At 61.6% G+C, this 25338-nt stretch overlaps 1 protein-coding gene across 1 annotated transcript in view; it reads left to right on the top strand.

Moving 5' to 3' along the window:
- The window catches only part of LOC144251595 (voltage-dependent P/Q-type calcium channel subunit alpha-1A-like), a 102928-nt gene that overhangs the window by 47563 nt on the left and 30027 nt on the right, over nt 1-25338 (top strand). The window contains exons 17-27 of the mRNA XM_077794427.1: nt 1671-2119; nt 2782-2917; nt 4103-4232; nt 6876-6935; nt 7546-7652; nt 15941-16040; nt 17734-17894; nt 18508-18645; nt 20441-20642; nt 21531-21695; nt 24345-24455. Of these exons, the coding sequence (XP_077650553.1) occupies nt 1671-2119; nt 2782-2917; nt 4103-4232; nt 6876-6935; nt 7546-7652; nt 15941-16040; nt 17734-17894; nt 18508-18645; nt 20441-20642; nt 21531-21695; nt 24345-24455 (1759 nt within the window). The remainder of the gene's footprint in view (nt 1-1670; nt 2120-2781; nt 2918-4102; nt 4233-6875; nt 6936-7545; nt 7653-15940; nt 16041-17733; nt 17895-18507; nt 18646-20440; nt 20643-21530; nt 21696-24344; nt 24456-25338) is intronic.

Below are 25338 nucleotides of genomic sequence, written 5' to 3' on the forward strand. Positions count from 1 at the left end.
GTCTCTGATCCCCTTCTCATCTATAGAATGAGAACGGCGGTGAATCTCCCCTGGCCTGTGGCTAAGCCGCCATGGAATGGCCTGATTTGGTTGGTTGGTTGGTTGGTTGGTTGGTTTGGTTTGGTTTGGTTAGTTGGATTTAGTTGGTTAGATTGGGTTGGTTGGTTGATTGGTTTGGGTTGGTTGGTTTGGTTGAGTTAGTGTAGTTGGTTTGATTTGGTTGTGTTGGTTGAGTTGGGTTGATTGGTTTGGCTGGTTGGGTGGGTTGAGTTGGGTTGGTTTGGTTGATTTAGTTTGGTTGGTTTGGTTGATTTGGTAGGTTGGTTTAGTTGGGTCGGTTGCATTGGTTGCATTGATTTGGTTGGTTTGGTTGGTTTGGTTAATTTGGTTGGATTGATTGGTTGGTTGGCTTGGCTGGTTGGGTTGGGTTGATTTGGTTGGGTTAGGGTGGTTGGCTTGGTTTGGTTGGTTTGGCTAATTTGGTTGGATTGATTTGTTGGGTTAGATTGGTTGGTTTGTTTAGTTGAGTTGGGTTGATTTGTTGGCTTGGTTGGGTTGGGTTGATTTGGTTGGTTGATTTGGTTTGGTTGATTGGGTTGGGTTGGTTGGCTTGGTTTGGTTGGGTTGGTTGGTTGGGCTGGGTTGATTTGGTTGGGTTAGGTAGGTTGGTTTGGTTAGTTGGATTGGCTTGGTTTGGTTGAATTGGTTGGTTGGTTTGGTTGAATTGGTTGGTTGGTTTGGTTGAATTGGTTGGGTTGACTCGGTTAGGCTGGTGGGGCAGTGGGATGGGTTGGGTTGGGTTGATTTGGTTGGGTTGACTTGGTTGGGTTAGGTTGGTTGGGTTAGTTAGTTTGGTTAGTTGGGTTGGGTTGACTTGGTTGGGTTAGGTTGATTAGTTGGTTGGGTTAGTTGGGTTGGGTTGACTTGGTTTGGGTTAGTTTTCTTGGTTTGGCTGGTTGATTCGAGTTGACTTGGTTGGGTTAGTTTGGTTGGTTGGTTTGGGTTGATGTGGTTGGGTGGGTGGAGTGGTGTGATTGGTTGGGTTGGATTTGGGTTGATTTGGTTGGGTTAGGTTGGTTAGTTTGGTTGATGGGGTTAGTTGGGTTGGGTTGACTTGGTGGGGCAGTGGGATTGGTTGAGTTGGTTGGGTTGGTTAGTTGGTTTGGGTTGATTTGGTTGGGTTAGGTTGGTTGGTTGAGTTAATTGGGTTGACTTGGTTGGGTTGACGTGGTTGGACTGGTGGGGTGGTGGGGTTGGTTGAGTTGGTTTGGTTGGTTTGGTTGGTTGGTTAGTTTGGTTGGTTTGGTGGTTGGTTAGTGTGGTTGGTTTGGTGGTTGGTTAGGTTGGTTGGGTTAGTTGGGTTGGGTTGACTTGGTTGGGCTGGTGGGGCGGCGGGATTGGTTGGGTTGGTTGGCTAGTTGGGTGGGGTTGATTTGGTTGGGTTAGGTTGGTTGGTGGGTTGGTTAGTTGGGTGGGGTTGACGTGGTTGGGCTGCTGCGGTGGTGGGACTGGTGGGTTGGCCTGGTTTGTCGGTTTGGCTGTGGCTCTGGGGTGACCCAGGCGGGTGTGTGCTAGGCAGGCGCCCTGCCCCTGAGCCACCCAGGCCGTCCCCGCCGTCCCCGCCGTCCTGACTCTGCTGTGGTTCTTTTCCGCTGACCCGCCTTCCTCAGAGAGAACCAGGGCGCCGGGGTCCCCGTGTCCGGCCCCAACCTGTCCACCACGCGTCCAATCCAGCAGGACCTGGGCCGCCAGGACGCGCCGCTGGCCGAGGACATGGACAACCTGAAGAACAACAAGCTGGCCACTGCGGAGCCGGCCAGTCCCCACGACAGCCTGGGCCCCGCCGGCGCGCCCCAGAGCCCCGCCAAGATGGGGAACAGCACGGTCCCCGGCCCCACGCCCGCCCCGGCCGCCAACCCGCACAGCAGCGCCGGCCGCCGGGTGCCCAATGACCCGGGGCCCCCGTCGCACCCCGGCGCCCCCAAGGCGCCCGAGAACAGCCTCATCGTCACCAACCCCAGCAGTGGCCAGGACGCCTCGGCCAGGACCGGGAGGCCCGAGCACACGGCCGTGGACATCCCGCCCCCAGGGCCACCCCTCAACCACACGGTCGTCCAAGGTGAGCGGCCGGGGGACCGCGGGGACCTCAGGGATGTGGGACAGGCGCTGCTTCAGCCCAAGGAGCGTCAGTGTCTCAGATATTAGATCCAGATGTCGCCATTTTGACCCGTGAACCATGTTTTCTGAATCATTAACGAGACGCTCTGCTTCTTCTCACCCTGGGTCCTGGACACCCAGTGTCCCCCACGTCCCAGCCTGTCCCCATCGAGTCTGGCCACCTGCCCTGTGCCCAGTAGCCACACGGCGTGGAAAGGGATGCCGTGGCCTGAGCCCATGTCCCCCTAAGTGGGGCCGTTAGCACCCCCTGGGTGCCCCCAGCCTCGGCACGAAGGTCAGGCGGGACAGGGACAGGGCTGGCCCAAGCCCCCGAGGAGCCCAGCAGACTCAGGGCACAGGGTGGCTGGGAACAGGCTCTCTGGGGCCAGGCGGTTCAGGTGTCCCCTCGAGGCTGTGTGACCTGAGGCAAGTCCCTGCACTTCTCTGTGCCCCCGTTTCCCGTCAGTCAGTGGGGGTCATGAAGTGCCCCCCACCAGGGTCAGTGAGGACTCGGCGACGTGCCCCGCCCCTGGGGTGGGCGGGAGCCTCCCGGCCCCCGGGTGTGGACGGGAGCCCAGAGACTCCTGGGAAACCACGGAGGAGCCCTGGCCCTTGTCCCAACAGTGAACAAAAACGCCAACCCTGACCCGCTGCCGCGGAAAGAGGAGGAGAAGAAGGAGGAGGAGGGGGAGCCCGGGGAGGACGGCCCCAAGCCCATGCCCCCCTACAGCTCCATGTTCATCCTGTCCACCACCAACCCGTGAGTAGGCCCGGGCCAGGCAGGGCACCGGGCCCCGGGAGGGACGAGGGCCACGGGGCAGAGGGACCCCCGACACCACCTTCAGCCTGGAGCGGCCCGTCCTTGAGTCATAGTGCATCCCGAGCTGACCCAGGAAGGCGCCCTCGGCCATCAGGGCTCTGATGAGGCTGCGACTCAGAGCTCAGTCACCACCTCTTGGAGACCCCCGTGTCCCATTGGTGACCCTCTGGTCTTCGTAGTCCAGGCCACGTTCCAGATGAGAGCCCCAGGCCCACGGCTGATTCTAGGGAGGGAGGGAAAGACGTCTCTGTGGCCCATCGGTCCTCAGAACCCTGCGTCCCCCTTTCTTCAGCCCAGAGTGGGGACCAAGACTTCCAGAGTCGGTGGGAGCCACAGTCTTGTAGGGACAGTCAGGCAGGCGCCAAAGACCGCAGGAAACAGTTGTATTTGGCTGCAGCCAGGTTCAGAGGGCACAGCTTTTGCTGTCATCAATCAATCCCCTGAACCCCGAGTTCAGGGAGTTTCAGAGTTTTATTCCCAGCATGTAAGGGAGGGGCTCAGAAGTCACAGTCTGCAGAAGTTCACAGAAAAGCAGCTTTTTCTTTCTCTGTTCTGGGCAAGTTAACTCTTCAAGGACAACACCTGAGAAGGGAGAGCTTCTTGTCCCCTCTCTCCTCCCCCTGCCAGCTGTTACCATGGAGCCCATTTGTGACTTATCTTAAAAATGTAGACATCTCTGTGAAGCCCAGCTCAGGGCCAGAGGCCTTGTTTGCACATTTCTACAAAGTACTATACTGGGTACGTCTGTGAGAAGCTAGTAAGGGGTGTCCAGCACCTGGAGTGCTGGCACCTTCCCGGCCAGTGGCCAAGAAAACAGGGCGACAGGAAAACAGGAAGTTTATCTCCACTGGACTCTCTTGCTGACAGTCCCAAGATCAGCCGTGGGGAAGAGGGCTTTCTGTGGAGGGAGGGGCCACTCCAACAGGGTAAACAGGACATGTCCGTGGCTCCCCTTGGGAGGTCTCCCCTGCCTTCTTGGGGTCCTAGGACCCAGACAGGGCCCTAGATAAAGGATGGCTCAGTGGGTGCGGCCCTTAGAAGTTAGGGATTTCGCCCGGTGCTGTGGTAGCAGGCCTGCGATCCCGAGCTCTGAGTGGACCTCTGCACACCATCTGTCCCCAACAGCCTTCGCCGCCTGTGCCATTATATCCTCAACCTGCGCTACTTCGAGATGTGCATCCTCATGGTCATCGCCATGAGCAGCATCGCCCTGGCCGCCGAGGACCCCGTGCAGCCCAACGCGCCCCGCAACAATGTGAGACCCGCCTCGCTGTCCCCTTCCTCCTGTAGCCCCAGACTCGGGGCCCGGGTGGGGGTTGACTGGGGACAGCCTCGGGCACAGCCATGTCTGCAGGGAGGGGAGGCACATTTCTGAGGGCAAGACGTCCCTGGAGGGGACCACCCGGCTGGGTCCCCTGGTGGGGGTGGCGGGGACAGGACAGGATCATGCTCTGCCTGGAATGGAGGGGGCCAGGGGCTGAGCTGGGGTGACCTAGAGGTGCCCCCTCAAAAGCCAGCTCTCCCCATGGAGTCTCCCACGAGGACATGAAGCTTTGGAGGAAGGGCGGGCTGGGAGGAGCCCGAGGGTGAGGCCCGGGGAGAGGAGAGGCCAAGGGGAGGCTGGGGCAGAAACAGCCCAAGCTTTTACTTTTGGAGAACAGAACCCTCCGGGGTCCAGGGTCTGCTAAGCCCCATCCACCCGGCCCCTGGCTGTGTGCCCAACCCGGGCCCAGCTGCCTGAGCTGCCCAAGCTGGACATCCGTTGGACGGGCGGGCAGTCGGTCGGTCATCCAGTCTGTCTGTGCTCGTAGTCTTTAGAGTCAGGGCCTCACTGAGTTGCTTAGGGCCTCACCATTGCTGAGGCTGCCTTTGAACTCCCCATCCTCCTGCCTCAGCCTCCCCAGCCACTGGGATGACAGGTGCTGCCAGGGTGCCGGCCACCGTGACTTATCTAATCCTGGCAAAGCCCTCTTCAGGTGCCCCCAACTGATGAAGGAGGGGTCAGACCCAGACAGTGGGAGACAAAGGGGCAGCTAGTGACCGTCCTGGGTCACCCTGGAGATCTGCCGGTCAGAAGTGAGCCCTGGCCCTGGTGGAGAGGGGCAGCGGCTCACCTCATGGGTGGGGCACCTCCTGGGGCCCTGGCCTGTCCCCTCCGCTCTCTGCCCAGACCCACAGTCGCCCTCCTCACCCGCGGCGGAGGCTGGGGCTCCTGCTAAGTAGGTTAGTGCCCAGGGCGCGGCTCGGAGGCCTCGCTGGCTTTCCCCGCTCCGCGGGCGGAGGGAGGGAAATCAGAAGGCAGCGGAGGCCGTGCTGGGGCCGGCCGACCCGGCAGCCCTCCAGGTTCCCTCCTGCTCCTAGTTCCCGGGCCTCCCAGCTGGCAGGGCAGGTGACGCAGGGGCATGCAGGAATGCCTGGGCCCCGGCCAGCCCTGCCGAGCGGGCGGCCCTCCTGGCCTCAGGGCCACGGGTGCCCACGGTGACCCCGTGCACCCTGCCTGGCCAGGAGGGCGCAGCTCGGCAGGGTGGGCGGGGCCAGGATTCCTGCTGCCCCTGGCGGCGCCCAGGACCGTCGTCCCACCGTGGGGACCGCCCAGCTCAGCAGAGCCAGAGAATCCTCGACGCGGAGGTGACCACAGCCCGGTCCCTCGCGCCCGCACCCCGGTGGCAGCCACACCCGGGACATGATATCAGAGCGGCTCCTGCAGGCCCCACCCCAGCTGCTCGGGCACCCACTCAGCAAGCACCCTTGAGCGCCTACTGTATGCCTGGCCCTGCACTAGGAGCTGCAGCAGCCACATGGGGACTATCTCTGCAGGACTGATGTGGGGGACAACGGGATGATTGATACCATAACAGACAGCTCCCCGGGAAAGGATGAGGGGTGCAGGGACAGGATTCCAAGGCCTGGAGGTGGCATTGTAGACAGGTAGCCGCCGAAAGCCTCGCCGGGAAAGCCACTCCCAGCCAAGCATGGAGGAGGGGGACCCCACGGGGGCCAGGGAAGGGCGTTTCAGGCAGAGGGAACAGCCTGTGCAAGGGCCCTGGGGTGGGATCTAGGAGGCAGGAGGCCAGGAGCAAGGGAAGGGTGGAAGCAGGGCACCGTGTCCCTGGGGAGGTAACCAGAAAGTCCTGCAGAGCCACTAGACCAGCAGGAAGACTGGACTTCATCCCAGTAGCGGGAGCCAGGAAGGGGCGAGAGCCTGACGCAGGTGTTCACAGGCGCCCTCTGGTGGCCGTGTCCAGTAATTACCAGGCCCTTAAGTGCACCATTGGTCAGGCCACACCCTGGTCACCACCCAGCTGGGCTGTGCGCGGTGGAGAGAGAGTCAGGGCTGAGGGTCGGTGATCATCCAGGCAGAAACTGGTCGAGGCTGAGACAGTGGGGCGGGCGGACGAGAATCACCCACCCTGGTGAGAGCGTGGCCATGGGACACAGACGGTGACAGCAAGCAGCCAGGTGGGTCCCAGTGCTTAGGAGACACCACATGGAAACAGCCCTTGCCCAGAGACCCAGCGGAACCAGGACGCAGTGGGGACAGGATCCAGTTACCCCTGAACTTGTCCAGGGCCCCCTCAGCGCACATAGAGCTTGGGGCAAATATACGAGGCCCCTGGAGGCTGGCCTCGGTGCCCGCCGTCCTCACGGAGGGATTCCATGGGATTTGCTGCCATCTGCTGGAAAGTCTCATTCACAACCTACAAATCTAGGGGTGGGAGGGGCTTTTGTGCAGTGCACGCCCTGCCCAACCATATATTGACAGATGCGCTTCCTCTGGGTGGAAACTCCGCTCCTGGGGACTTTGCGGGGGCCTCACAGACCAATAGGCAATTGCAGTATTACAGGGGTCTCTGCTGGAGCAGGTCCGTGATCCCTGCCCTCTTCCTGCCCCCTGCAGGTGCTGCGATATTTCGACTACGTTTTCACTGGCGTCTTCACCTTTGAGATGGTCATCAAGGTGAGCGCGGGGACAGCCGCCAGCGCCCCGCGGGGTTCTGAGCCCCCAGGACCCTCCGGGTGCAGACGGCTTCCCTGAGGCCTGGACGTGGTGCCTGTGACCGAGGGGCGGCCTCGAGAGTCGGGAGAGGGGCAGGGAGGGGAGAAGGGCGACGGCGACACCTGGAGGAGCCGCTCAGGGGGCGGCCAACCGCGGGGCTCTGCGCCCGGGGAGGGGGGCGCTGGGGCTGGGTGTGCGCCGGCGCCCTCTGGCGGCCGCGAGCAGGACCGACCTGAGGGCGGGCGGACCTGGAAGCCAGCGCAGGTCCCTGGTGGACCATGCGGGCGGCACCGGGTTGGTGGCCGAGGAGTGGACAGACTCCTGGGGGTTGGGAAGGCAGCGCCCCCAGGGCTGGCTGAGGACCCGATCGAGGGGCAGCCCAAGGTCTGGAACCAGCGAACGCTCGCTGCCTGTCCCCGGGAGGGGCCTCTGCCCTCCGCCCCCCACCCCCCACGCAGGGCCCTGGCTCCTGCCCCAGGCCCGGCGGCAGGGGGAGGCCCGTCCACCTGTCCCCGGCACTTTCTCCCGCGGGCCGCCGGGGCCGAACCTCAGCGCCTGCTCTTCCCCGCAGATGATCGACCTGGGGCTGGTCCTGCACCAGGGCGCCTACTTCCGCGACCTCTGGAACATTCTGGACTTCATAGTGGTCAGTGGGGCCCTGGTGGCCTTTGCCTTCACGTAAGTCCCCACCCGAGGCCTCCGCTGGCCTCCTGGCCCCCATCCTCAGCCTGAGACCACCTGCTGGCTCAGGGGACCTGCCCTCAGGGCACAGAGATGGGGCGCGTGGGCTCTGGGTGGCGGGAGGTGCCGCATGTCACAGGAGGAGCTTCCACCGGCTTTGTGCACGTCAGGGAGAGAGAAGGAGCAGGCGTCCCCTTCTCCTCCTCCCACGGCAATGGCCCGCCACTGGCCTCCTGCCGTGCTGCAGGACATCTCATCTCCCCCCTGCTCCGCCAGCCCCCCAGAACCTCTGTCTCTTTGGGGTGCCCCTGAAAAGACAATCATGGATGAGTGTGCATGACACCCCACCCCGTGCCTGAAGGCCCCGTGCCTGTCCACCGATGGCCCTGTGTCTTCCCCGTCTCCTGGCAGACCCAGGACCCTCTGCCCTCCGAAGGGCTAGATCAGGGCACCTCCAAGATGGTGCCCAGGGGCTGGGCAGCCCTTCCAAGATGCCACCATGGCGCTTAGTACCCACTCCAAAACGGCACCTGATGAGTTCCGGGCAGCCCTACCCAGGGGCCCCCGAGTTCTGGGCAGCCATTTCAAGAGGCACCCTAGAGCCTCAGGTGTCCAGGTCCTGGGCTGTTCCAAAATGGCACCCAAGTTCTAGATGGCCATCTCAGGTTGCCGCCCAAGAACTAAGTGACCAGGGTTCCAGTTCCGAGCATCCGTTCCGAGATGGTAGCCCTGATGTCCATTCCAAGACTCGGCTGCCCCGAGTCCTGGGCAGCCATTCCAGATGACTCCCAAGCCGGGTACTCATCTCAAGATGGTGCCCACGGGCCACGCAGCCATTCCAAGGTCTGGCTCCTGAGTTCTGGAACCTAAGTTCTAGGTGACCATTCTCCTAGATGGCCCCCGAGTTCTGGGTGGACCTCCCAAACTGGCACCCAAGTTCTACATGGCCATTGAAATGGTACCTCAGAACCAAGTGGCCACTGCAAGATGGCCCCGGATTCTGGGTCACCGTTTCATATGGCACCCTTGGGCTCAGTCACCACCCAAAATGCCACCTGATGTCCGGGAAGCCATTCCAAGATGGTCCCCAGGAGCTGAGCAGCCACTGCCAGGTGGCACCTGAGTTCTGGGTGGGCACCTCCAGGTGACACCCTGATTCTGGACATGCATTCCGAGACGGTGACCACGAGCTGACCAGCCAGCAGCCCTCTGGGCCTGTGGTCAGCCTGCACCCCTCGTGCTGTGGATGCTGGCACAAGTCGGAGATCTCCCGACTCCAACCCGGGACACATCCTGAGGCCCTGGGGGACCCTTAGGTCCCCGGTGGCCCTCACAGTGGATCAGCCCCAGAAGGGAGGGTCTGGCCAGGGTGGGAGCCCCTCTCCCCAGACTCCCCCGTGCCTCGTCTCCTCGTTCCCTTCTCGGCAGGTGCAGGGGTCCCCAGAGCGGCTCCTGGCCAGACAGGAAGGGCTGGGCTTGTGAGAGGACAGGACAGTGGCCGTTTCCGGATTAGGGCGGAAGTGGGCCTCGCTGAGGCTCCTCCCTGGAAACACGATGGGGTCAGAGGACCAGGAGGTGGCCAGGGGTCAGGACGCCCCAGCGCGGGGCAGAGGCACACCGTGTCCCTCTCCGGGCCACAGGCCACACCACCCACTCCTCTCCTCTTCCTTTGCTCTCCCTCTGCCCACCCTCTCCACCTTTCTCCTCCTCCCTCCCTCCCTCCCTCATTTTAAGGCCTTGACTTACTGGACAGCCAGAGCAAAGAGGGGGAAAAGCAATAATGACAATAATCAGGAAGTTGAGCTACAGTACCATTAAGATGCTCTGGAGGAGACCAAGCAAATTAGGGGAGAAAGGTTGCCACCAAGGAGACAAGGAGTTGGTGTCCTTAACATATAAAAAATAACCACAAATCAAGAAGAAACACTGAAGCACCATAGATAACAAAGGATGCAAACAGAAATGGCATAGAACGCTGATGACTGACGCAAACCCAGGGGACCTAAGATACAAACAAGACACAACTTGTCTCCTGTGAGTGAGCAGCACTTTAAAATATATATATATATATATATATATATATATATATATATATATATATATATATATATATATATATATATACTTTTAGGCAATACGTAGTGTCCATGAGAATGTGATGAAATGTGGCCCCACGTCCCTCCCCCATGTATGTTAGCAGGACCCCCAGGGCCTCTGGTAGGTCCCCTGGCAAGACCCTGAGAAAATTCGGATTCCAGGAAGTCAGAACGTTGTACCAGGCTCAGCCCAGAGAGCCATGTCTAAGGAAGCCACCTGCAGGTCCCAGCCCCGCCCTGCTGCCCCCTCCACCGGCAGCTCCCCTCCCCTCCCCCTCCTTCTCCTCCCCCTCCCTCCCTCTTCTTTCTCTCCCTCTTCCTCCTCCCCCTCCCTCTCTCTCTGCCCCTCCCCCTCATCTCTCCCCTCCTCTTTCCCTCTCTCCCCCTCCCTCCTTCTTCTCCCCTCCCTCTTTCCCTTCCTCTCCCCTCCACCTCCCCCTTTCTCTCCCCTCCCTCCTCACTCTCCCCCTCCCTCCCTTTCCCTTCCTCTCCTCCTCCCTCTTTCCCCCCTCCCTCCTCTGCCTGCCTCCCTCCCCTCCCCCCCCTCTCTTTCCCTTCCTCTCCCCCTTCCTCTCTCCACCTCCCCTTCCCTCCTCCCCCTACTTCCCTCTCTCCCCCTCCCCCTTTCTTTTTCCCACTCCTCCCCCTCCCCTCCCTCTCTTTCCCTCCCTCTCCCACTCCCTCTTTCCACCTCCCCCTCCCCTCCCTCTTTCCCTCCCTCCTTCCCCTCCCCCTCCCCCTTTCCACTTCCCTCTCCCCCCTCCTCCTCCCCTCCCCCTCCCACCCCCCCGTGGTCACCCTGAGCTGTGGCCTGGGGAAGGCCAATACTCTGTCCTCATCTGGCAACAGGAGACATGTCCCCGGGCAGAGCCCAGACGGGAGGACCAGCTCAGGCCTGGCCACAGGTGGCCTCGGGACGGGTCTGCGGCAGCCCCAAGGGCTCAGGATGCAGCAGCTCAGGGGACGGGGTGGGGTGGGGGGAGCACACGCTGCCGGGTGCCGTCTCGCCCTCTGCACAGGCCCCGGGCTGAGCCTCAGCTCACCCACTCTGTCCTCCACATCAGGGACCCTGCTGCCCGCCATGTCCCCTTCCCAAGCTGACCCCGTTTCTGCAGGGGGGCTGCAGAGGACCAGCACCCGAGCCCTGGTCGCTGTCCCGGGCCGTGGGTACCACGGCTGCGTCCAGGTCTGCAGGCTGGGACCTCGCTTTAAAGCAGATCCCATCTGCTCAAACAGGTGTCAGGGGCTGGGCAGAGCGAGAGCAGGTCCCACGCAGCCCCACAGTGATCACGAGGAGGGGGAAGAGGGTCCCGCCAGGGCCTCGGGGTGGCACAGACTCGGCCCCTTGATGGACGGACTGTTAGGCTCTCTCAAGTGCAGTCATGCTTCACTTATGATGGGGACACAGGGTGAGAACGCATCCCAAGATGATTGTCACTTTCTGTCACTCTGCAAACATCACAAAACAAACTTACACAAACCAGCCCTGCCCTGTCCCTGGGGGTCATGACCTGTGGGCCACCTGGACCAGGTGTCTTTACCCAGAGCTCAGCTGTGTGCCGTTGTTCCAGGGCATCCAGCCTTGCCTGCAGCTCACAGAACGAGCCACCTGCACCAGGCTTGGTGGCACACGTCTGTGATCCAGCTCCCCAGGAGGCTGAGACCGGAGGATCACAAGTTTCAAGGCCAGCCTCCAGACTTTAGTGAGACCGTGTCTCAAAACTTTAAAAAAAATTAATAAATAAGAAGGGAAGAAAGGAAGAAAAAAGAAATCTGGACATGTTTGAAGTGGAGAGCACTTGCCAGGGGGCCTGAGACCCTGAGGCCACTCCCCAGCACCCAGAGGGGGAACACAAAGCCACCTGCACCCTGGAGAGGTCCTGTTTAAAACTTTTTAAATCCTTCCTGTGCCAGGAAAGGTCAGGACAGGGATGCCAGCCCCCCACCCCACCCCCCGGCCTTGACAGGTTTGCAGATCTCGCAGGAAGTGGGAGCATGAGGTTTTAAGCGTTCTGGCAAGTGCCAGGAATTCTCTAGAACACAGCTTCATAGCAATGAGCGCACCACAGGGGGCACCTTAAAACCAGGACAGTGGGCTACAGTGGGCGGGAGAGGAGGCCGAGGCCCCGCCCTCCTCCCTGCTGAGTGTGCAGACCTGGCGCCGCTGGCTGGGCACCTTGATCCAGCCACTCCTGCACACCCGAGACCCAAACCTCCAAACAGCCAGAGCAGGAGCCCTGGAGCTGCTGCTGCCTGGTTCCCAAAGCCGCCCCCTGGCCGCAGGTTTCTGACCTCCTTTGCCTGAGGCGTGTGGCCTGTGAGGACTGTGTCGTCCTTTCTCGTCTTCCCATGCGGCTCTTCTCCTCTTGGGTCTTCTGCTGTGTGTCCGTCTGCTCACAGAGAGGGCAGGACACCCCAGCCCTGGGCCAGCCTCCTCTCCCAGGACAGGCTCCCGCGTCCAGCTGAGTGTCCTCGTTCCCCGTGTCCCCTCGTAGGGACCCTGGGCTGGAGGGCAGGAGAGTCGCCCGGGTGCAGCCTTGACCCCCGGGGGCTGGGGAGGGGCCCAGACCTCTCAGTGGACTCTGCGGCCACAGCCCACAGACAAGACCCAGGGCCCCGGGAGCCGGGGCTGCGAGGAGGAGGCTGCCCCTGGCTCTTCGGCCAGGTGGGTCGAGGCCGGGACCCTCCCCGGTGCCGTGACTGTGGCCCCGTCTCTGTGTGGGAGACGCCCTGGGTCCCCCGAGGGTGTGTCGAAGCCTCCTGCCAGTCTCCACCCTCCTGCCCGCTCCTGCCCTCTGCTCTGTGTGGTGTGTGTGTCCCTCATCGCTGACCAGCCATGTCCATGTGACCACCATGAACGCATCATTTCACCAGCCCTGGGCCAGCGTGGCCCGCTCCGTGCCCGTGCATGGGGCAGCCGGCTGACGTTCCCCGGCAGCCGGCAGATCATCATCCCACCCTCGCTGCCAAGGGTCCATCTGGTGCCGCCACTCGTCCCCCAGGGCAGGACCACAGCCGTCCCAGCTGGCACAGCACCCTGATCAAGCCGCTCCTGCATCCTCAGGAGCTGCGCTTCCAGGAAGCCAAAGAGGAGCCCTCGGGCTATCTGCCCCTCCCACGAGGGCACCATTTTTCTTATATCTGATGAAACCGAGGCACATCAGAGCTCCAGATAACGCACCTGGGTTTGAATCTCCACCTGCCACTTCCTGGCTGTGTGCCCTTGGGAAATCAGTCTCCCTCTCTGGGCTTTAGTTTCCTCATCTGGAAAATTGGCATAATGGTGCCATCTTCCTGCAGCCAAGTGCGGTGACATTCAGAAGACTTGGTCAATAGTTGAGGCTAACATTTCTGTCACCGGATGCCTCCTAGTCGTGAAAGTAGAAGCTACACAATCGCACGTGTGTCACTTAATTCTCCAGTGCTGAACCCTGAGGACCCCGTGCTTTGGAGAGGCCGGCGGAAACTGCAGAAGCGTCTCCCTTTTAAATTCGGCAGGTTTTGTTTTATTTTAAGGGTCTCCCTGTGCTGCCCAGGCTGGCCTTGATCTCCTGGGCTCAGGAGACCCCCCTGCCTCAGCCTCCCTCGGAGCGACCACAGGCCCCTGCCGTGGCGTCTGGAGGCAGAACAGCCTCAACACCCACCCACGGTCCCGGGGCTCCCGCATCCCTCGCGCCCTGCCCTGGTCCAGCCTGGTGGTGCCGGAGTGGACTCAGGGCCCGAGGGACGCTGCAGACCCAGAACCGGCCTTGGGCCGGCCCAGGCTGGCCCTGAGACTGAGCCTGGTTCCAGGGCGGTCCTGGAGGGTGCGGCCGGTGCAGAGGACCCCGAGGGTGGCCTCTGCTGACCTGGGATTCCAAGGCCGCCGGGCACACTGGAGGCCAACGGCGGTGTCACAGAGGAGGACCGCCAGGCAGAGGCAGGCAGAATTCAAACCCAGGTCCTTCCCCAAAATTCTGCCCCTTTCAGAGGCTCCCGCAGCCCCTGGCGGTGACCTGGACAGCTCTGGGGCGTCCTGCCGCTGGGACAGACTGGGACGGACTGGGCCTGCCCGGGGTGGGGGCCAGGGGGAGGGGCTTCCGTGGAAGGATGGACCCCAGGGTCAGAGCCGGAGCCCGGGGGGCTGGGGCGCCCGGGTGTGGCCAGTGTGTGTCCCGAGGCCGCTCACGATCTGTCTCTCCCTCCAACGCCACCTTGCCAGGAGCAGCACACGGTAAAGTCTCTCGCTCTGTCTCTCTCGCTCTGTCTCTCGTCCTCTGGGTCTCTTCCGTGGCCTGTGTCCTTGCTGCTGTCCTGTCTATGGAGGTGACCAGAACCTGCTCCCGAGGGCCACAGCCGCGACCCACCGGTTCTTGCAGAGACCACCGAGGCCAGGGGTGTCCTCTGGGTCCAAGCTCAGCAGGGCCAGGGAGCCGGGGCAGGGCGGCGGTGAGGGCCACGAGGGTCCCAGGACCCCGGAGGGAGCAGGCGCTGGCTCTAGGGGGCATGTGCCCTGCCCAGTGGCTGGAGGCTGAGGCAGGAGGATGGCGAGTTCGAGGCCAGCCTCAGCCACTCATACCAGGTGGCCGGCCTGAGCCAGAGACCCGCGCTGTGGCGCCTGTGTCCAGTGCTTCCTCCCAGGGAGCCGGTGGGTGCCAGGGGCCCCAAAGCCACCAAGGAGTGACCGTCTCCCCCCACGACCGGGTGCAGGATTCTGTGTCCTGCTCTGGCTGCCCCCACGGACTCAAGGCTCCCGTTCGGGTCGCAGCCCCGCGCTCCTGGGGGGACCTGGGTTTAAACCACGGCCCCGAGCTGCAGGCCCAGGCGGCCCCTTGGGTCCCCAAGAAACGAGGGGGGAGCCCGAGGGAGCAGATGGCGGGAAAGACCCTCTCGCGCTGCATGCCCTGGCGCCGGGCTGGGGTCCCTGGAGCCCGGAGGTTGGGGTCTGCAGCCCCGACTCCGACGTCGGGGGCGAGTGAGGGGTGGGGAGAAGAACCCGGTGATGTGGAGGATGGCCACGGAGGAGGTAGCAGCCGGGTGGAGGCTGAGATACTCCCCAAATGGCCCCAGAGGCTGCCTGAGCCGGAGGCAGGGAGGCAGGCCAGGGAGGCCAGGGAGGGGAGGTGCACCCAGGGTGCACAGAGAGGTAAGTGGGCACGGGTTTCCAGGAGCCCTGAGGGCCACACCTGGAAGTCACTTGCTCTTCTGAGAATTCAGAGCCCCAGCAAGCCGCCACCCTCGTTGGCCCCTGGGTACAGAAAAGAGGGAAGAGGAGCCGGGCGCAGTGGCTCAGGAGGCTGAGGCAGGAGGATCTCAAGTTCAGAGCAGCCTCAGCAACAGCAAGGTCCTAAGCAACTCAGTGAGACCCTGACTCTAAATAAATACAAAACAGGGCGGGGACGTGGCTCGGTGGCCACGTGACCCTGGGTCCCATCCTTGGTACCAAAAAAAAAAAAGGTGGAAGAGGAGACGCAGGCCTGGAGAGAGGGCGGCGGGACGGGGGTGGGTCTGACCTCAGAGGGTGGCCAAGAGGGACGGGACGTCCAGGCCGTGACCTCAGGGTGCAGATGAAGGACAGGTGGTTCTGGCTTGGTCACCTGGGTCGGTGCCATCGACAGCCTGGGCCACCCAGCGCCGTCCCCTGGAGTCTGAAGGTGGTGGCCGAGGGTGTGATGTCTGTGGGTGGCACGCGACGGCCCAGGCTGCTCTGCCGTCACCTCCCTGGCAGAGAGGGCTCGGGCGCCGTGGAACCCGGCGCCACCCGGCAGCTGGGAGGGCGGCTGCTGCCCCCGTGGGCCGGGGACGCGGAGGGGGCCTGGGGGCCACTTTAAATGCCCCCCGTCCTGCTGGGCGGAGGGGACGCCCGTCTGCTCGGAGCCCCCAAGACGGTGGCTAAGTGACACTCTGGCCACCAGACCCAGGCCAGGCGCTTTCTAGAGGTGGCCACGCAAGCCTTTGGGCCTGGGGCAGCGGGCGCCCCGTGCCAGTCCGGGGGCCACTGGGCACCTGCTCAGGTCCCGCCAAGGGGCAGAGCCTTCAGCAGACCCCGAAAATCAAGCCACGAGACCCGCTGCTCGCGGCTCCCTGAGCAGGGGGTGGGAAGCCAGCCCTGCGGGGAAGGGGAGGGTGGGAGCGCCCGGAGCTGGGGCCTCCCGCCTCCCAGCCTGACACCCAGCCTCTCTTCCCTCTCCCCCTCACATCCGTCCACAGTGGCAATAGCAAAGGGAAGGACATCAACACCATCAAATCTCTCCGCGTCCTCCGGGTGCTACGACCTCTGAAAACCATCAAGCGGTTGCCAAAGCTCAAGGTGAGACTGGGGCCCGTGGGGAGGGGGCCATCAGGTGGCCGTGTACAGTTGAACAAGTCACGCACTGCTCAAAACCACCACCACCCATGGAAGGAGCCGCTGGTAAAGCTCAGCGCTGGCTGCCCTCCTCTACGGGTCTGGGTGTTACTACAGATGGCCCGCAGGTGGCGGTGAAGGGCCCGACCTAAGGCCCCCGGGTGTGATTTCCCACCAGGTGAAACGTGTGGCCTTCAGGGTCCCTCTCCTCATCCTCACAGGGTGTCCCGTGGGCGACGGGCAGCAGGAAGCTGGGTTTCCGGTCGTACGTGACCTCTCACCTGCCTGGTCTAGGCCCCCAGACCCCACATTCCCAAAAGCTCCCTGTTCCAAAAAAGGACGGAAAACAAACCCTAGCATGCCCACAAGTGCGGTGCCACCGAGGGCCACCGGTATTCTCTCGACATGTCAGGCCGGCACTGGCTTCCCGTCAAGCCAGGTTATCAATTTTACTTTGAAAGGAGGAAGCACGGCCTCACCTCTCTCAAGTTCCAGAGCCCACTCTCACAGGAGGTCAAATGCGGATCTGTCGTTAACACGTGGCCAAGGACGGCCGCGCAGCGGCCCTGAGCCTGCTATGGGCCCGGGTTGGAGAGAGTGACCAGGGCAGACGGTCACCCCACAGTCGGAGGAGGAGGGGGAGGAGGTTGTGACCCGAGGTTCAGCCTCATCCAGACCAGCCTCTGATGTCCCCTCTGGAGGCAGCACCCTGAGGAATTTGGAATCCGTTGATGGTGTCCCTTCTTGGCTCGGTGACAACCAGAGGGACTGTGGCTGCCCTTTGGGGTCAGGGCTGGCACGGGGATGCTCCTCCCGGGGCGACTGGGGACCCTGCCTCTGTGTCCCACGAGGTGCCTTTGAGGTGGAACCGGCATTGCCCTGAGGAGCTGGGGTGAGGCCAGGGAGGCCAGGGAGAGCGCTGGGGCCGAGCTGCCGGGGGTGGGCCCTGGCTCCTGGGGAACACAGAAGGAGTCCGTCTTGCGTCAGGCGCACAAGGTCACCTCAAAATCCAGAGAGCCCCTGACTGCCCGGGAGGAAGGAGGGAGGAGGCCACGAGTCCGGGCACCGGGAGGCGGGGCTGTGGTGACAGGAACACAGAATTGACAGGCGGAGGCTTCTCCAGTGAGGATCCTCCCCTGGTCCTGAAGAGCCCCAGGCCAAATTGGAAAGGCCCTGGAAAGGGGCAGCTGGCCCAGGGGTTCAGGTGCATGGAAACCCAAGACCCAGGCTGGGTGTTGGTGGTGCCCACCTGTGACCCCAGCGACTCAGGAGGCTCAGGCAAGAGGATCCCAAGTTGGAGGCCAGCCTCAGCACCTTAGCAAGACCCTGCCTCAAAAAGAGCTGGGGACGTACCTCCGTGGCAGAGTGCCCCGGGTTCCATCTTCAGTGCCAAAGAGAAGGGGTTGGGGGGACACCCGAGACTAGACGAGTAGCAGCTCCGACACTTCCGCCAGCCAGGTGACCCTCCCTGAGTGACTTGGGCCTGGCCTCCGCGGTGAGGTAGCAGGTCAGGCCTCCCTCTGTATCTGCAAGGGACTGGCCCAAGATGCCCCTCGGATACCAAACTCCCTAAGGGGGCCGGGCGCGTCCCTGGGTGGCGACCGCAGAGCGCCGTGCGCCCCCTGGTGGCCGGCGCGCTCACGCCCCTCCGCCGCAGGCCGTGTTCGACTGCGTGGTGAACTCGCTCAAGAACGTCTTCAACATCCTCATCGTCTACATGCTCTTCATGTTCATCTTCGCCGTGGTGGCCGTGCAGCTCTTCAAGGGCAAGTTCTTCCACTGCACCGACGAGTCCAAGGAGTTCGAGAAGGACTGCCGGTGGGTGTCCCTGCCCAGGCAGCCCCCGGAGTGGGGACCGCGGGGACAGGAACAGGCTCTTGGGCCTGAGCCTGGGGATGAACCCAGGGCGGCTGCCTTCGCTCTGGAGGAGGGAGGTTGGCCATCTGAAGGCCCTGGGTGTCGCAGGATCAGTGGGAGCCGCTCTGCCTCTCGGTGACCTCTTAGCAAGCTCAGAGAGACTCAGGGAGACCCTGTCTCTAAATAATAGATGAAGAGGGCTGGGGAGGTGGCTCAGGGGTCGAGTGCCCTGGGCTCAATCCCGGGACTGCACAGTTTTTAATTAATTAAATATAATAAAAAGGGCTGGGATGTGGCCCCGTGTGGAGCAGCCCGGGTTCCAGCCCAGCACCGAGAACCGACACCGCCAGGTGTGACTTGGCAGCTGGCCTTTCCCTGCTGCAGGGTGGGGACATCTCCAGGCAGCCTGGTCCCCATCTGGACCCACGTACAGCCCCCCAGAAAGCGCAGGAGGAGCCATCGGGGTCACTGCTTCTGGGCTGCCTGGGCTGCTGTCCCCCTTCCTCCTCCTGTCCCTGGGGGCCCAAGCCGAGTCCCGTCCCGTCCCGACTGGCTCACGGCCCCCCCTCGGCAGCGGCAAGTACCTGCTCTACGAGAAGAACGAGGTGAAGGCCCGGGACCGGGAGTGGAAGAAATACGAGTTCCACTACGACAACGTGCTGTGGGCCCTGCTGACCCTCTTCACCGTGTCCACGGGAGAAGGCTGGCCGCAGTAAGTGACCCTCGGGCGGGGCTCGGAGGGCGGGGCTCGGAGGGCGGGGCTCAGGGGGAGGGGCTCAGAGGGCGGGGCTCATGGGGAGGGGCTCGGGAGGCGGGGCTCGGAGGGCGGGGCTCAGGGGGAGGGGCTCGGAGGGAGGGGCTCAGGGGGAGGGGTTCAGAGGGCGGGGCTCAGGGGGAGGGGCTCAGGGGGAGGGGCTCGGGAGGCGGGGCTCAGAGGGCGGGGCTCAGGGGGAGGGGCTCGGAGGGAGGGGCTCAGGGGGAGGGGCTCGGGAGGCGGGGCTCAGAGGGCGGGGCTCAGGGGGAGGGGCTCAGAGGGCGGGGCTCAGGGGGAGGGGCTCAGGGGGAGGGGCTCGGAGGGCGGGGCTCAGAGGGCGGGGCTCAGGGGGAGGAGCTCGGAGGGCGGGGTTTGTGGCAGGGCTGGGGCGGGGCTCGAAGGGCGGGGCGGGGGCGGGGCTCAGATGACAGGGTTCCTGGGCGGGGCTCGGAGGGCAGGTCGCCCACCTCCCGAGACAGGAGGGACATCACCCAGCCCCCCCGAAAGTGCCCCTGCATCTGGGGACTGCACACTGCACAGAAGGGCCCCACAGGGCAGGTTCGCCCACCTGTCCCCATGATGAGGTGGGGATGTCACTGGGCCAGGGTGACACTCTCACCCAGGCCGGGCCAGGACCAGAGTGAGAGAGGAAAAGCCGATCGATCGTGCAAGCCCGGGTGGACCCCGTCTTTATTTTGGTATTTGGCCCAGTGGTGGCGCACGCCTGTCATCCCAGCAGCTGGCGAGGCTGAGGCAGGAGGATCCCAAATTCAAAGCCAGCAACTTAGCGAGACCCTGTCTCAAAATAAAAAAATAAGAAGGGCTGGGGAGGTGGCTCAGTGGTCAAGTGGCCCTGGGTTCAACCCCTGGAACCATGATATGTGGCTCACGGTGGGCTTTTTGGAATTCATTTTGATGTTTTTTAATGTCACAGATTTTTTTTATCTTAATCTCTTGTATTTTGGGAGCCCCCATAATTTGTGTCCAAGGTAAATGTGTCTCCCACCTCACCCCTGGCCTAGTTCTCCTCCCAGAGGACTTGGGAAGGCCGGGATGAAGGCTGCAGAGTCTGGCATGTGCTGTCAGCACCTTTATCCCCAAGCCCACTTTGAATGAATTCTTAAAGACACCCCTTAGACAGCCTTTAATCCCACCTGTCAGAGAACCATTACAGTATACTTAATGATTTTATTTGAATAAGGCACCTAATAGTGACCTTCCAAAAAAATATATCATCTTGCACGCGTGAGCCTGTCACATCTACTCTTTGAAGGTGTGGCTTAAACAGAATTCTTCAGCAGTGCACACCCTTTGCAACTGTACAGGGCTTCCGTGCACATATGTGTTCCCCACTTGTCACACCTTCTCAGCACCCACCAACACTGTGCTTAAAAACTACCCCCCCACATGACAAACTCCTGCCCCTGTGACCCCCTACTTGCTCCCATTCATGACTGTTAACTTGGTTTCAAATCCCAACGTGACTGCTCCTGAGTAGGTGCCTTCCACGAGTCCCTTTCGTTGCTGAGCCTGGGCTCCCCATGTGCAGGAGGGCACCAGTAATGACCTCCCTGAGACGGTCACTGGGAAAGTAAATCAAGCTTTGAAAATCCCTCCCGGCACTTCACCGGCCCTAGATCCGCGGCAGGCTAGGTGGGGCCACCATCCGCCTTTCAAGGATCGGGGGCTTCCTCTTCCTGTCCCGCCCACCCTCACCCTCCCGCCCTCTTGGTCCCCCCACCATGCCACGCAGGGTCCTCAAGCACTCGGTGGACGCCACCTTCGAGAACCAGGGCCCCAGCCCGGGGTACCGCATGGAGATGTCCATCTTCTACGTGGTCTACTTCGTGGTCTTCCCCTTCTTCTTTGTCAACATCTTTGTGGCCTTGATCATCATCACCTTCCAGGAACAGGGGGACAAGATGATGGAGGAGTACAGCCTGGAGAAGAACGAGGTGCCGTCCCCTGCGTCCTGTGGAAACTGTCACGCACACCCAGGACCCCACTTCTGGGGGCACCTGGGGACCGAGGGCAGCCCCGCTGGGGTTTCCCGAGGAAAACACCCCTCACTGTATCGGTCAGTTCAGACCAGGGCCCGCGGCAGTAACGAGCAGCCCCGGGCATTTTCAAAGGCGCTGACTTCTGGCTCACGTCCCTTCGCCTGTCCCAACCGTGGGTGGCTCTTCTCCATGACATCTCTAGTCCTGTCCCGGGCTGGTACGGAGGCTGCGGCGCAGAGCAGGAGCAGGTGCAGCCCAGCTCTGGAGGCTGGGCCCTGAGTCGTGCCCGACACTTTTGCCCCATGTTCTTGAGCTCGAGGGAGCCCCAGTCCGTGTCGGACGTCAGGAGGGTGGGGAAGCAGCACCTTCCCGTGGGAGGGCCAGCAAGCGGTCACAAATGAAAGTCTAGTCACCGGGGAACAGCACGGGGGCCCTTTGCCCTCCTGGGACCACCCAGGCTGCTCAGAGGACCCAGGGCACCTGCCTTCTGTGCCACTGATCCCTCGGACTCAGTGGCCACTATTTCTCCTTCTCTTTATCCCTCCAAGAAAAGGAGAAGGAAAGCCAGGCGGCCCCTTAGAAAGAATGGCCAGGCCCCGAAGTCAGACCTCGGGTGTCATTCAGATTCGGCCCATGCAGCAGCTGAGCCATCTCAGGCAAGTGGCTCAGCCTCTCTGGGCCGAGACAGCGAGGCTGTTGATCAACCTTCTCTGCGGGGTTCCAGGGGATCACAGGGAAGCCGAGGTCCAGACACCCCTGGACTCCTGGGGCAGTGGGGTCGGCAGGGCCCGGCGCCGGGCCTCCCCACCCCTCCGCCTGCTCACGGCGGCCTCCTCCCCACAGCGGGCCTGCATCGACTTCGCCATCAGCGCCAAGCCGCTGACCAGACACATGCCGCAGGACAAGCGCAGCTTCCAGTACCGCATGTGGCAGTTTGTGGTGTCCCCGCCTTTCGAGTACACCATCATGGCCATGATCGCCCTCAACACCATCGTGCTGATGATGAAGGTGAGCCCCAGGCCTACCCTCGCCCCCAGCCAACGGGGTCGACTGCAGCGCCCCAGCCAGACCACACTCGGGGACGCCCGCGAGTTCCCTACCTGCTGTTCCCACTGCCCGCGCACTCCCCGCATTCAGCCTGCCCAGCTGCATGTGCAGACCCTTCTTCCAGGAAGCCTTCCCTGACTCCCTGGACCGCACAGAGGGCCCGTCCTCACCGCCTCCTGGCGATGACCTCAGTGTGGACGTGCAGCAGGACTTCCCTGCCCCTGAGGGCCCCAGGGAGCCCTCACCAGAGTCCCCAGGTTCAGAGGGGGCGAGAAGCCACACAGACGTCTGGTGGCTGAAGTGCAGGGAGAGGGCTGGGGCCTCGGGCCTGGAGCCTCCCGGGGTGGGAGCCACGTCCACGGGCCTGGGTTCAGGTCCAGCTCTGCACCAGCTCCCGGGCTCTGCTGGCCCCAGGGCGTCTGTTTCCCAGTCAGTGAGAGGAGGAGGGGTGAGGAGAGGACGCTGCAGCCTCCACCCCCTGGGCGTCAGAGGACCGAGGGAGGGAGCTGCCGTTCTCTTCGTTCTTCCCCAGCCCCGGAGTGGAGCCCAGGGCCTCGTGCGCGATGTGCCCGTGTCCACCACCTGGCCAGTCTCTTTTTCTTTTGTGCCAGGGATTGAACCCAGGGGTGCTGACCGCCGAGCCCCAGCCCCAGCCCGAGTTTGTATGTTGTTTGGAGACAGGGCCTCCCTAAATTGTTTAGGGCCTCACCATTGCTGAGGCTGGCTTTGAATTCACGATCCTCCTGCCTCAGCCTCCCGAGCCGCTGGGGTGACAGGTGTGGGGCTCTGCACCCAGCCTGGCTGTTAATTCTTGATAGTGAAAAAACTGGACCAAGCTCCCCTGAGGCCTCCCCTGCACGGTGGCCCTGCTCTGGGGAAAACGTCCCAGACAGTCCTCAGATGCCTAAACCACGGAAGGAGCCCGACCCGCCTGCACAGACCGGGCTCTTTCCCCCAACCCACGCACCCACTGGATGAAGGCTGTGAACCAGGGGCAGGGCCTCGGGGAGCCGGGCGGGCGCTGGTGCCAGGCCCTGGGCTCCACCCCAGCGGCACCAAAGGAAAAAAAATTAACGTTCAGTTGCCACAATGTCACCTGACCATTCAGTCACCATTGGTGGCGTCTGGTATGTTCACCGAGTTTGCCGCCCTGCCCACAATCGGGACACCCCCACCCCAACAAGAGGCCACCCCCACCCAGCGGCCAGCCGTCTGCACACTCTCTGGGTGACGTGCCTCTCACGCTGCAGCTGTTTTGGGTTTTGTTTAATTACTGTAAACAGGAGGCCCAGGACTATGCCCTTGAACTCTTCAGGAGGTTTGATTCCTTAAAAATCAAACTTTTGCCGGGCCCCTGGTGCGCGCCTGAAATCCCAGCGGCTCTGGAGGCTGAGGCAGGAGGATCCCGAGTTCAAAGCCAGCCTCAGCAATGGCGAGGCCCTAAGCCACTCAGAGAGACCCCGTCTCTAAATAAAATACAAAAGAGGGCTGGGGAAGGGGCTCAGTGGTCGAGTGCCCTGAGTTCAATCCCCAGGACCAAAAATAATTAAAAAATAAATAAATAAATAAAAGAATGAAGACAGGGCTGGGGATGTGGCTCAAGCGGTAGCGTGCTCGCCTGGCATGCGTGCGGCCAGGGTTCGATCCTCAGCACCACATACCAACAAAGATGTTGTGTCCGCCGAGAACTAAAAAATAAATATTAAAAATTCTCTCTCTCTCTCTCCTCTCTCACTCTCTCTTTTAAAAAAAAATGAACAATTATTATGTGTCAGTTAAAAATTATAAATGTTTTTTTTTAATTTCTTTATTTATTTTTTAGTTTTCAGCAGACATAACATCTTTGTTTGTATGTGGTTCGAACCCGGGCCGCACGCATGCCAGGCGAGCGCACTACCGCTTGAGCCACATCTCCAGCCCCCATAAATGTGTTTTTTTAATCTAAATTTTTTTTTTTTTTAGTTTTCAATGGATCTTTATTTCATTTGTTTTTATGTGGTGCTGAGGATGAAACCCAGTGGTACAAGGGGCTGGGGCTGGGGCTCAGCGGTAGAGCACTGGCCTCACATGTGTGAGGCCCTGGGTTCCATCCTCAACACCACATAAAAATGAATAAATAAAATAAAGGAATTAAAAATTAAAAAAAAAATAAATAAAAAGCAAAATGCAAGTTGGGTGGGGTGGGGCACAGCTGTAACCCCAGCCACTGGGGAGGCTGAGGCAGGAGGATCGCAAGTTCAAGGCCAGCCTGGGCTACTTCGAAGACCCTCGGCAACTAAGCGAGACTCTGTCTCAAAAAGAATACGAAAAGGGCTGGGGCGGTCGCGGGTGGAGAAGCACCCGGGGCTCAGTCCAGTGCTGCACAAGGAAAAGAACAAGAGGTGCTACGGGGGGCGGTGGACACTGTCCTGCGCGGCCAGGCGGCCCAGGACACAGAGGCCGGGACGGTCTCGAGACAGTTTTGACTCTGAGCGTGCAAAGACTCCGGGCGGCGGGTCTGGACCCTCGGTGCTCCCTCACAGCCCTTGCTGGGCCTGGTGGGCGGGCCAGGTCACTCCTGGGAGGACGAGGGCCAGGCCACTCTGCTGCTGACACCCCCCCTCCCCCCAGTTCTACGGCGCCTCGGTGGCCTACGAGAACGCCCTGCGGGTGTTCAACATCGTCTTCACCTCGCTCTTCTCCCTGGAGTGCCTGCTCAAGGTCATGGCCTTTGGGATTCTGGTGAGTGGTCTGGGCTCTGCCCTGTGCTGGGGGCAGGCTCTGGGCGGGGCTGAGGGTCTCCCCACCCGGTCCCCAGGCCCCACCCAGGTGGCGGCTGCACAGCTCCCGTGACTTCAGCCTCTCCCCAGATAGTCAAGGGACACCAGTGAGACCAGGCACTTTGGTGACCTGCTGGGCCGGGGACATAAGGATTCAGTTTTTCCTCCAAAGGATCCCAAGGAGGGAAAGTAATTGTCATCCATTTCAGAGACAAGGAAGCAGACCAGGGAGGCCAAGTCTGGGGGATTCAAACAGTTTTACCCACAATCCACTGGGAGAGTCCACCTAACTGTGGAGCCAGCACCCAGACACCTCAGCCAGGCCAGGGAAGTCAGTGTCCAGCCTCCCCGCCTGCCTTGTGCTCTGAAGCTGTCGATTCTCCTCGACTCCATTTTTCTTTTTTTCTTTTTTTAATGCATTCCATGACCCGCTAACTTGATTCCGTCTCCTCTACTGCATGTAGTCTCAGCCCAGGACCCTCAGCCTCCAGGAGAGCTGAGGATGGGGGGAGGGGAGGTGTCTGTGAAATTAGGTGGGAGAAAATCACTTCTTTACTTTTCTCCAGCCACTAACTCAACTCGAGTGTTTTCTTTCATCTTGAAGGTAGATGTGCTGGTCAGTTTCCCATTACTGTGACAGAACACCTGAGGTTGTTTACTTATAAGGAGAAAAAGGTCACTCTGGCTCACAGTTTCAAAGGTCTCCGTCTGTGGTTGCTGGGCCTGCTTGGCCTTGAGCCTACAGTGAGGCTCATGGAAGGGCACAGGAGAGCAAGGTGGTCCCCACAAGGCAGCTGGGAAGCCAAGGAGAAAGGAAGAGGAAGGGCCAGGGTCCCGGGATCCTT

The sequence above is a fragment of the Urocitellus parryii genome, unplaced genomic scaffold (genome assembly GCF_045843805.1).
Source record: "Urocitellus parryii isolate mUroPar1 unplaced genomic scaffold, mUroPar1.hap1 Scaffold_118, whole genome shotgun sequence".
Classification (NCBI taxonomy): domain Eukaryota; kingdom Metazoa; phylum Chordata; class Mammalia; order Rodentia; family Sciuridae; genus Urocitellus; species Urocitellus parryii.